The following is a 12396-nucleotide window of genomic DNA, read 5'->3' on the forward strand; positions in this document are numbered from 1 at the left end:
GTTTGGTCTTAATACTTCGACCCGTAACCCATTCATAGATCCGCCTTAACATTGCTCGCTGTGCCGCCTTACTCAAACTTCTGCAACTCCTCTCCTTTCGTCTATCTTTCCCTCAACCATGACTGTCACGATGGGTCCACCGCCTCCCCGGAATCCTAATCGCTCCACCGAACCCGAACCGGTAGCCGAAGAAGTATCCGAACCCAATACAGCCAAAACCTCGATGGGTCCTCCGCCACCATCTCCTCCCATAAACCCTAACCTGCAAAATCCCCAAGACGAAGACAAACAGTCAAACTCAAATACGGAACCAAATTCAATTGAAAGGCCATTGAATTTAAAGCAATCACCTGTGCCTTACACAATCCCTCAGTGGAGTGGACCTCCTTGTTACCATTCTTCCTCGAGATGCTTAAAGATGGCTGCATCGTTGACCAATTTAAAGTGTAACTGTTTTCACCCTTTTAATCCTTCATTCTTATTGTTTATTTTGGGGGGGATGTTGAAGATTTGTGAAATTTGTTTGTGTAGGTATGAGAAGGGAGCTTATATGTTTGGGCGTGTTGATATCTGTGATTTTGTGCTTGAACATCCCACTATTTCGCGGTTTCATGCTGGTAAATCTTTTTTGCGTTGTTAAAATGGAAAAATGAGTGGATTCCAAATAAAAGGAGCAAGATTTTTTTTGGGTTTCCTCCTTATTAAGTTCAGATCATTAAGGTTATGGTTACGTGGAGTTACATATTTAAAATTCATTGTGAAGGCTATCAAACCTTATCCTATTTTAGTCCTTTCACTGGCCAGCAAAATGTTAATCTTTCTGCATCTCATGCAATATAGCTTTTCTGAGTTGAAGTCTTTTGTCTGCTGTTTATAGTTTCTACTTTATAATAAAACCAGATTAAATTGACTGAAATGAATAGCATCTTTGGCTTGTGAGTTGTGATATTGTTGTGAAATGATTAATCAAATTTCTCTAAAATGACCAACTCTGTACCCTCTAGAAGCTAGAGTTGTCATAGATTCCATGATAAGTGCATTTTCTGGTTTCCAATTTACTCACTTGTACAAGATGGTGTTTTTATGCTACATGTTGTAAACCTTTTTTCTTCTTCTCTTTTTTATCCTTGTAAATGCTATATTAGACTGTTTGTTTCATTTCAAATATCTATGGTTTATGCACAAATATTAAATTTGAGGACTGCTAAAGTTAATGGTTTTCCTTTTGTTACTTTTAATTGTCATTTCTCTTTACTAGTGCTTCAGTTTAGGAGTAGTGGCGAGGCCTATCTTTATGATCTTGGCAGCACGCATGGAACTTCTGTCAATAAAAATCAGGTATTACTGTCCAACTTTATTATATTGTAACATTTTTTCCATTGGATTTTCTGCTAAGATAGTAACACGTTTAGAAGGTCAACTTTCTGCTTTGTAGTAGGAACTTTGTGTTTAGAGGCCTATCTTTATGTCTTGTGCTTGTGATATCATGCTGAGTTTTTCCCCATCTTAGGTGACTAAAAGGACTTATGTGGACTTACGTGTGGGTGATGTCATTCGATTTGGCCAGTAAGTAGACTTTTGCTTGCCCGTCTTTATTTGCTCATAGCTTTATTTCTCCAATTTTCTTTTAATGCCATTTGTTTGTTTGATTCTCCTTTTGATTTTCCTTACCCATTTTACCCATTTTACTGTTATCCGATGGATATATGTGATATCAGTTGTAGAGCCAAAATTTGATTGAGGATATACATTCTGAGACAGTAGCTTTATCTGTTTATAATATTTGATTATTTATAAAATCATGTCGTTGAAAATGAGAGAGGAGACAGTTCATTCCCCACTGGAATGATCTGGTCGGCCTTCATCGATAACCTTAGTAGAAGAGTTTCTAGATCTTTGTGGGAACGCTTTAAGCATCATGGGAAGGTTTGCAGGGTGTTTATTCCCTTTGTGAACAGAAGACCGAGGTACATAAACTTCACTTTCGCTTTTGTTCATTTCGAAAGTCAGTAGGATCTGCTGAATGCTATTCAGAAGACGAATAACGACGATTGATGGGAGAAAGATTTCAGTAGAGGTGGCAAAATATCAGAAGTCCCAGTTGAAGAAAGGCTCGATTTTGTGCTGATGGTAGGTCAAGAATATGGAAGTTAGAGAGGCGTTGTTCAACAGGTTTCATGATGGAAGATTTTATAGGGATTCTCTGACGGGTGTTAGAAGTTCACTGGTGGATCGTCAAGGTAAGAATATGGGGGAGTTGGGAATGTAAAGAGTAGTTTGAATGTTTTAATACCCTTAGAAGAGAGAGATTGGATCAAGAAGTCATAAACAGGTATTCTCAAAATGCGTATGATATGGAGTTCATTCAGGAAGCTATTGTTAATGATGGTTTTGATGCGAAAGTGGCCAGATGGGGTTATTCAAAGAATGCTTGTATTATTGTGTTTTCGTTGTTAGAAGAAAGAAGGAAAGCTTTGGAGGAAAGAATTGAAGATCTAAAAGTGTGGTTTGACTGGCCAGTTTTGATTTCGGTAGACGGGTATGTTCCGTTAGCTTTTTGTTCGATTTCATTGATGGGAGTTCCTCTGAATTGTTGAAGTGATTTTTAGAAGTTTGGCTGAAAGGTAGGAATCAATGGTAGATATAAAGGAGGAGATGCTTCAGAAGAAGGATTTTCAGGTAGCTCAGCTTCTCCTTCGTGTGGCTAGTCCCTTTGATATTCCATCGTCGGTGACAATTAATACTAATGGAAGGTCTTATGTGATCAAGATCAAAGTTTAAACGGTGGAGAATTATTTTCCCGAATTGAACATGAGAGAAATAGAGGAGGAATCGGAGGATGAATCGGAAGGAGGCTCATCGGATTCTTTTCAAACCGAAGACTTCACTAGGCATGAAGGTAGGGAAGCTCATCAGTCAGTAGGATCGTCTCAAGAGAGGGTGGAGTCTTGGCTCTAGGATAATCTGACAGGTGGCAGCGGAGGAATGTCAGCGAGATCAATGTTTCAGGGGATCGAGATAGGGAGAGGGAGAATCGAGGGAAGAACACAATGATTACGTAGCCTCCATGCAACAGATTTTGTCGAGGGATGAATTAACGGTTCGTGCGGTGGGGGGGAAAGAGGGCCATTAATGCCTTTGGGCCGGGTAATTATGCTAGTTTAGATGATGGGCCTGATCAGAATGGTTTGGACCAACATGGGAAAAGAGATTCTCAAATTGAGCTGACGAGGAGGCATAGCTCTTTAAAACCACCTAGAAGGAGGGAGGGTAATCGCAGTGTGTCTGGGCCATTTTCAGAGGAAACTAAAGGCTTGGAAGAGATCAACACAATTTCTCAGAAGAAGATTTCTTCTAAGTTTTCTCCTTCTAACTCAATCATAGGCGCAACGCAGGGAGTTGTGTTTCAGAAGGAAAGAAAGATAGCAGATTCTTAGGAGGGGTATATTGAAGATCCAGAGGAAAAATGTCGTGGGTGATGAAGACCAGTCTTCCTCTCGTGCTTCCCTACGTAGGTCAGAGGAGAAGGACGGGGCGAATGCTCTTTGGAATGCTAGCAATTTATTGGGTATCACCTTTTGGGGAGGGAAAAAAGCCTTGGTTAAAAAAGTTACTGCTAAAGAGAAAGTGAAAGGTATTGGGTAAGAGAATGAAGGCCCCGAGTGAATAGGTATCTTTTTATTTAATTTATAATGTCAAAGTTAGCTATAATACCGTGGAACATAAGGGGTCTTGGAAGGAAGAAGTCAAGAGCGGCGAAGAATTTGATATTGGAAAAGAAGCCATATTTCTTATTTATTCAAGAATCGAAAGTGGATTCGGTGAAACCCGTTCTTGTTAGAAGGCTCGAAGGAAATCTGTTGCGGGGTTGCGTCTGGTCTCCTTCAGAAGGGGCAGTGGGAGGTTTAGTCACATTGTGCGATGAGGAGGTGTTTAATCTGCACTCTAAATATTTACACATTAGGTTTATGGCTATTATTGTCAATCTAAACGGGTTTTCAGGTCTGATTTGTCTTATTAATGTGTATGGACCGTCTGTTGGGGGTGACTTTAATGCGTATCTATCAAAAGAAGAAATTGGGTGGTCCTCAGAATGGGTTTCAATGAGTGTTCAGTGAGTTTATTCATCAAGCTAATCTGAACGATCTTCCTTGGCTGGAGGTAGTTTTACTTGGAGCAATAATAGGGAGTCTTCGACCTTTGTTAGGCTGGATAGGTTTCTGGTTGATCCTCGGTTTCTATTAGCCTTTCCGAAGGTTAGACGGTCTTAATTGCCGAGATCCATTTCATATCATAACGCCATTTTCCTAGAGCGGGGTAGATTGGGGACCTAAGCCTTTTAGACTATTAAACTATCTGATAGATGAAGACGGTTTTAAAGAAATGATGGAACGAACTGAAGGAGCTTCAAAAAGGAGGTAGGAAAAAAAGGAATTTTCAGTGTTTTAAAGGGGTCTAAAGCAACTATAAAAAAGTGGTTAAAAAATAGGCACCTTGATCTGCCTGGCTTAATTTCTGACATGGAACGTTCCATCCATGATATGGAAATGGCTATACAGCAGGGGTCCTCCACATTTACAATCGAAGATGTTGCTAAGGCTAGAAAGGAGCTTTGGAAGTTATATAGGAAGGATGAGCAGATTTTGTTTCAAAATTCTAGAGTTAAGTGGTTTTTGGAGGGTGATAGAAATTCTAGATTTTTCATCAGTGTGTGGCGAATAGGGAGATTGAATTTTATCAAATCTTTGAAGGTTGGTGATGATTGATTTCGGACCCTGGGAAAATAAAAGCTTGTGTGGTATTTTTTAAAAAGGTGTACAATCTGGATAATACGATTGATAGGGTGTATTCGGTTCGGTTCGGTTCGGTTTTTTACCAAAAATTGAACCGAACCGAAATAAACGTTTTTTCAATATTTAAACCGAAACCGAATGGTTAAAAAACCGAAACCGGTTTTTTCGGTTCGGTTCGGTTTTTCGGGTTTTCAATGAAAAAATCACTTGAAACTATAAATTTTTTTAAAAAAATTGTCTATTCGGTTTAATATGGAACAAATGGGTTCCATATGGAAAACCCGAACCGAATCAAAAGAATGGAGGCTTTAAACCGAACCGTATAATGCCAAACCGAACTGAACCGAACCGTTTTACTCGGTTCGTGTCAATTTTTCTGTTTTCTCGGTTTCGTTGCTCAACCCTAACGATTGAGGTGGAGGATATGGACATGAATTTCTCTAAATTGTGGCGCAAAGCTCTTTTTTAGAGAATCAGTTTACAGAGGAAGAGATGTGGGAGGCTATTGTCTCTACCGACGACAATAAAGCCCCTGGTCCAAATGTCTTGAATATGGGGTTTTTAAAGAAGTTCTGGTCTCAATTAAAAGATGATATTGTAAGTTTTTTAAAGACTTTTTCAGGGGGAAAGAATGGGAAAAGGGGGTTAACCATTCTTTTATAACCCTCATCCCCAAGAAGGTAAATTCGGCTAGTGTGGAAGACTATAGGCCTATCAGTTTGGTCGGAGGACTATAAGATTTTGTCCAAGGTGCTGTCTAGAAGGTTAAGGGTGTGCATTGATTCGATAATAGGACTTTCTCAGCTTGTTTTTATTTCGGGAAGGCAAATATTGGATTGTTCGCTGTTTGCAAACGAAGGAATCGACTATTGGAAGAAGAAAGGTCGAAAAAGTATTGTTTTTAAGGTTGACTTCAAAAGAGCTTATGATTCGGTGAATTGGATTTTTTTGTTGAAAATAATGGAAGATATGGGTTTCAGACAAAGGTGGTGTTCTTGGAAAAAAAACTTGTATATCTTCGGCATCTATCTCTATTCTAGTGAATGGGTCTCATTCGGAGGAGTTTTCGATTGCTAGAGGTCTTCGTCAAGGTTTTCATCGTCTCCGCTACTATTCAATTTGGTGGGAGAAGTCTTGAGTTTAATGCTGGCTAAGGCGGTGAATGTTGGGCTTTTTAAGGGTTTCAAGATTGACGACTTGGATAATTCCTTTATACTGTTACATTTACAGTTTTGACGACCTTATCAATTTCTGTAATGCAGAGGGTGGGGAATTAAAGAATGTGTTTAGGGTTCTCTCCTTGTTTAGTTGATGTCTGGGTTACAGTTAAACCTGTCCAAAAGTAGAATTTTTGGTATTAATGTGGATGTTACTGTTTTGAACGAGTGGGCTGTTTCGATTGGTTGTTCAGTGGGTTCTCTTCCGTCAGATTATTTATGGCTACCCCTTGGAGCAAGGAAGAGTTCGGTGGCTCTTTGGGAACCGGTTATTCAGAGGTTCTATAAGAAGCTTTCGTGTTGGAAAGCAACTTTCCTTTCTCTTGTGGGGAGGGTGGTATTGATTAAATCAATTTTATGCTCACTGCCTATTTATTTTTTGTCTATTTTCAGGTTGTCATCTTGTGTCTTATCAAGGCTAAATTCGAATATGGCGAATTCTTTGTGGGGAGGTTCAAATGATAAGAGAAAGATCCATTGGGTCAACTGGTCGTCTGTTTGTAAGCTTAAGGATATAGGCGGTTTAGGGATTACTGATCTTAATTGTTGAATAGAGTGCTCTTAGGCAAATGGTCGTGGAGATTTGCAAGCAAATCTAATTCGTGGTGGAAAATAGTGATTTGCTGCAAGAACGATGTGGATTCGAGGGCTATTTCAGTCGAGAGATTGGATTTTTCTAATGCTTCTTGGATTTGGAAAGGGTGGTTAAAAGTTGCTTGGCTGAGGATGATTTTGGGGATTGTCTTGGAAATCATTTTCGTTTAAAAGTGGGTAAAGGGATGCTATACTCTTTTGGCATGATTTTGGGTAGGGAGTGTGCCTTTAAAAGACCGATTTCCAAGGATGTTTGTTCTCTCGATTAACAAATGGGAAAGAATTTTTGATTTCAGAAAATAAAGTCAGTCAGGATGGTTTTGGGACACCCAGGTGAAGAGAAACTTTGCAAACTGGGAGTTGGAGCTTTGGCTCGAATTAAATTATATTCTCTGCAATTTTTATGTTGATGTTTCTTTGGAAGATTCTTCTGTTTGGACAAGAAATGGAGGAGCTTATTCTGTTAGATCTTGTTTAAAATTATTAAATGAGAAAGAGAATGTGGATCTGGCTTGGTCAAACCTTGTTTGGCTTGGGGTGTCCCCTCTTTGGGTGGAAGTTTTTGTCTGACAGGTTTTTCGTATGAAGGTAGGAGTTAAAGTTGAGCTGGTGAAACGTAGAGTCCCTGGGATCGTGGAAATCTCTTCCCCTGTGCGGTTGGGCTCTAGAAACGGTTTCTCATTTGTTTGTCTTGCTTGGTATTTTGGAAATTATGGTCCATTTTTTTAAAGATGTGAGATGTTTCTTTTGCTGTTCCAGAAAGACTGGCTGCTCTAGTTTCAGTTTTGATGCTGCTGGTGCCTCGCTCGAAAATTTGGTTGTTTATTCCATGGGTTATTTATGGTCAGTCTGGAAGTATAGAAATGAGATTATTTTTAAGGAAGTTAGACAACAACTGTTGTTTTTAACAAGGTACATACTGGTTTCTTGGTTCTTGGCGAAATTTCCTGCTGTCCCAATTCTTTTCGACTGTCTTGTGGGTAATCCTGCTCTAGCTGATTCATGGGTGTGTTGTAATAAACCCCTCGCTAGCTCGTTGTCTTGGTACCCTCCTCCTAGGGGTTTCTTCAAGGTAAATGTTGATGGGCTATAGATAAGTTTTGGACTAAAGGGGGAATAGGTGGTTTACTAAGGGAAGAAGATGTACGGTGTTGGGGACCTTTTCTGAAAGTGTTGGGTCGGGCCCTCTAATTTTGGCAGAACTGTTGGCTATCAAAGCCAGTTTATTATTCTTCATGAATTCGAATTAGAGCACAAGGGGAAGGCTTATTTTGGAGAGTGATTGCAGTAAAGCCTTAGATTGGATCAAGATTCCAGGTTCTTGTCCTGCTTTATTTATTTCGTTTGTGAAGGAAATTGGGTCTTTGGTAGTAGATAGGAATGTTATTGTAAGGCATGTGAATAGAGTTGTGAATTGTGAGGCGGATGAATTAGCTCAGATAGGAATTGGGTGAGCTTGTGTTTTTGGTTTTTCTAGGAGGTTTATTTCTGCTGTAAGGTGTTGTTGTTGTAATGGACATTTTGTACTGTTTTTTCTTGGTTGGTAATCCTCCTTCCAATGTTTGTCGAGATACCTTAGTGTTTTGACGGTTATGAAGGGGTTTTTTAACGAGGCCTCCCTTTCTTATAAAAAAATGATTATTTCAGTTTTATTTTATAATATTTATTAATTATTAGACATATGATAGATGGCTAAGGCTAGGGCTATCAAGTACTTTTAGGTTATTAGATAGTTGTCTTTAGGGTTTAAATCTAGTTTTAGGATTTAAACTTTACTTGCAAGAAAGCAAGACCGTATAAATAAGTTGTCGGCTTTACACTTTACAGCCTACATAACTTATTATTATCTTTGAACTAATAGAGAGACACTAGAGGTTTTCCATAACCCTAAGTTTTCTTGAGTTTCATCTCCTTTCCCATTCGTATTTAATTCATAGTTCCATTGTTTTAATGCTGTTTTTCTTCCTACCCCCATCATATTCTGATGTGCATATCTGTCTCTTGTCCCTTCTAAAGGACTATCTGGCTTATGCGGTTATCCCTTTACTGTGGTCTACATAATGGTGGGAAAATTGATATAGAAGACATAGTTTCTTCACTTGTAAATTCATCAGTTATTTTTTTTTGTAGACACACAAATATAGAAGGGGTGGGTGGGTAGAAGGGAGTTTGCAGATGATGCATTTAAGTTTATGTAGGTTTTATGTTTAGTAACTTGGGTCTCAGTTTGCTCTAAAATTTCTAAACGTTTTAGTGCTTCATTGATCTGAACTTTTATTTTGCGTTAGTATTTTCATGTTTTACTTACGGAAGGAAAAGGAAGATGCCATAGCAGGTTCTGATGGATTTTTTCTCATTTTTATTTGTAGCTCAACACGCTTGTATATTTTCCAAGGGCCATCTGAGTTGATGCCACCGGTAAGACTTCAGCCTCTTTTGGTTATTTATTCTTTTATTTGATATTAATTTCAATTTTGGGGTTGAAGTGTTTGACAGATAGAATTACTTTTTTTCAAGTGTTTTGTTTGTTTGCAAATCTTTTCTTTATTGGAATTTCCAGTTTCTTATCTTGCCATCAAATGTGATCACATGTTGGTTTTTGTTTTATGAAATCTGGTACAACATTTCATTCAGGAGCTTACTTAATTATCACCTAATTTGACTGGGGCCAATTTGTTATATTAACCTTTCAGTTATCATATTATTATATTACATGACATCTTTCAGGGATATGTTATGATGGAATGCTTTATTGGTTATATGTTTCTGGATTATAACCTACTTTAACATTATGCTCTAGTCTATTCTTCTATTGCAAGAACTAGAAAGAAATGCAGCAGTGTTTTATTGTTTTGGTCATGAAACTTGTACTTCGTATGTTCTTTATGAGATTGTCTTTATTATGTTTGATTGCTGTTGTGTTATAGGAAAAAGACTTGAAAGTCATCAGAGAAGCTAAGATCCGAGAAGAGATGTTTGACCGGGAAGCTTCACTTAGACGAGCAAGAGCAGAAGCATCTCTTTCTGATGGTATCTCATGGGGCATGGGAGAGGATGCTATTGAAGAAGATGAGGTTTGTACTACTTGGAAACTAACATAATGCTTCTGTAGTTTTTTGTTTATATTATATGTGATCAAAACAATGCTTTTATGAAAATATTTGAACTCTTTCTCCCAAAATTTGACTGATTGCAATGGCACAGGTGTTTTTCTTTAGGATCCACTTCATTCCATCAGCTATCTAGTTTCACTTGATGGCCACGTATTTTTTATTTCATACCTTAATTTCCTATTGTTTTCACGTAAGACTAACAGATGATTTTTGTTAATTTTATTTTCTACTTATTAATGTCATTTGGATATCTAGGATGATGCTGATGAAGTGACTTGGCAAACCTACAAAGGACAGCTTACAGAGAAGCAGGAGAAAACCCGTGATAAGATAATAAAAAGGACTGAAAAGGCAAGCCCTTTTTCTTTGACTTCTTATGAATTGAATTTAGCGACACATTTCTTTTCCACATTTGAGGTGTTTGTTTTAGTTGTCTAAACTTTTTTCTAGATCTTTAGATTCAACTTTGAGATGTCACTTTTGATCTATTCCGTGTTAGTGTTTTTCAATATATTTATTTCAATTATTATTATTATTGCAACTTGTTCTGGATATAGATTGCCCATATGAAGAAAGAGATAGATGCAATACGAGCCAAAGACATTGCACAAGGTGGGTTGACGCAAGGCCAGCAAACTCAGATTGCTAGGAATGAACAAAGGATGACACAGGTATGTTGAAAGTTATGTGGATAGGAGTCTGGTGCATTTCTGTTGGATTATATGGTTTGATTGTGAAGAGAAGTCGAAGAAATTTTTGACACAAATCTTAACTTTGGTAGATACTGGAGGAGCTTGAAAGCTTGGAAGAGACTCTAAACGACAGTATCCGTGAAAGCATAGGTGCACGTGCTGGAAAGATTTCTCGCGGTAAGCGAAAAGGAGGGCCAGAGGATGAGGAGGAGGACCTTGAAAGGTAATTGCCATTTGTTTTTCTCATTTTTCTTCTCTTCTTTAAGTATATCAGAAGGACGTGCCTCTGGTTTGTTCTTCAGTTGACTTACGAAGCTAGATAAATATTTGATGCTCATAATGATTTTTGGTTCTTCAGTGATGATGATGACTTCTATGACCGGACAAAGAAGAAACCCACTGTGCAAATAGTTGGTGAAACCCAGTCTATTGAAACCGCTGATAGTCTTCTTGATAAGAGAGAGGCCATCACAAAAGAAATTGAAGACAAGAAAGAGTTGCTGTTGAGTGAGAAGAATAAAATGGCATCAGAAACTGCCTTAGAAACTGAAGCTGGAGATGCACTTGATGCTTACATGTCTGGGCTTTCATCCCATCTAGGTGAGTTCTTTTTAAACTACAATATGTGTCTCTCTGTATGTGTATATTCCTTCAAGCTTATAAAATATGCAGAATGCTGATGGTGGAAATAGTTAAACATTGTCCTTTAACTTATTTCTCAGGCTTCTTCTAATCGAACCTTTTGCTACTTTTTCCTTTGAAAGCAAAATAGAAAAAGAAGCCTTAGCATACAAAAGCAAAAATGTTTTCCAACAATTAATGAATAAACTACCGAGTCATGGATAATATAAAAAGGAAGAACTTTTACTTGGCAATCTAATGAAGCCGAGAGTAAATAGTGAAATGCGTGTAGCCAACTAGGCTGATTCTTTCTCCATCAGTGCTTGATAGGACAGTGCAACTTGAGAAGGAACTTTCTGCCCTTCAGACTGAGTTGGAGCGGATCTCCTACCTGTTGAAGATTGCGGATCCAATGGGAGAAGCTGCTAAGAAAAGGGATATGAAGGCACAAGTACCAGCACCCGAAAAGTCTAAACCTCCTGCAGCTGTTGTCCAGAAGCAGACTCCAAAGGAACCTAAAAAAATCAGTACATCTACAGAACCAGTAAATTCTCCCATGCAGAAAGAGGGAGTTGCAGACGTCTCTACAGAATCAACAAAGAAACCAGAAGAGAATCTTGTTAGTGATACATCCGAAGGGAAAAAGGCTATCCATACCAATGCAAAGCCACAGTGGCTTGGTGCTGTTGAGAACAAGGAGATTAAAGAGTCAAATCAAGTAATAGAAGTAGATACAAGTAAAGTTGATGAATTTGTCGACTACAAAGATAGGAAGAAAGTACTTGGAATTGTTGACAATCCACAGATTGAAGAGGCAGGAATTGAAACTGCTGCCCCTGGTCTGATTATAAGGAAACAGAAACAGGTTGAGAAACATGAAGATGCTGGTAAAGCGTCGGATCAATCTACGGCATCCTCTACAGGTGCTGAAGAAATTGCGCAGAATGCTGTGGCACTGTTACTGAGGCACACTAGAGGGTACCATGCAGATGATGAGGAGTTGCATAAAACCCCTGATCTGTTAGCCAGAAATCAATCTAAGGAGAAAATGCCGAAACGAGTGCTTGGACCTGAGAAGCCTTCATTTCTTGATAGCAATCCTGATGAAACATGGGTTCCTCCTGAAGGTATTCATTTTAGTTTTTGCTTAGTGTCAGTGAACCAGAAATTTGGGTTTAGCCGTAGCATCTGTAATGTGTACTTATGAATGGATCGCAACCTGATTCCATTCATAGGAATTGTAGTGTTTTTATTTAAAAGATTTATGTTCCTTGCAGGGCAATCTGGTGACGGGAGAACTAAGTTGAATGATCAATATGGGTACTAGTTATGCTTGTCCTTATATCGTTTGAGTTGGAGGTGCAAC

General features: G+C 38.5%; 1 protein-coding gene across 1 annotated transcript; it reads left to right on the top strand.

Moving 5' to 3' along the window:
• Positions 1 to 12396, top strand: LOC120153256 (kanadaptin-like). Its single transcript, XM_039165246.1, is given in 13 exon segments — positions 1 to 395; positions 398 to 446; positions 532 to 617; positions 1259 to 1338; positions 1511 to 1566; positions 8974 to 9022; positions 9532 to 9678; positions 9973 to 10068; positions 10275 to 10388; positions 10499 to 10632; positions 10768 to 11009; positions 11351 to 12157; positions 12308 to 12396. Coding segments are annotated over 13 exon segments (2187 nt in total). The 5' UTR covers positions 1 to 118; the 3' UTR covers positions 12358 to 12396.

The sequence above is a fragment of the Hibiscus syriacus genome, unplaced genomic scaffold (genome assembly GCF_006381635.1).
Source record: "Hibiscus syriacus cultivar Baekdansim isolate YM2019G1 unplaced genomic scaffold, ASM638163v2 tig00111099_pilon, whole genome shotgun sequence".
In the NCBI taxonomy this organism is placed as follows: domain Eukaryota; kingdom Viridiplantae; phylum Streptophyta; class Magnoliopsida; order Malvales; family Malvaceae; genus Hibiscus; species Hibiscus syriacus.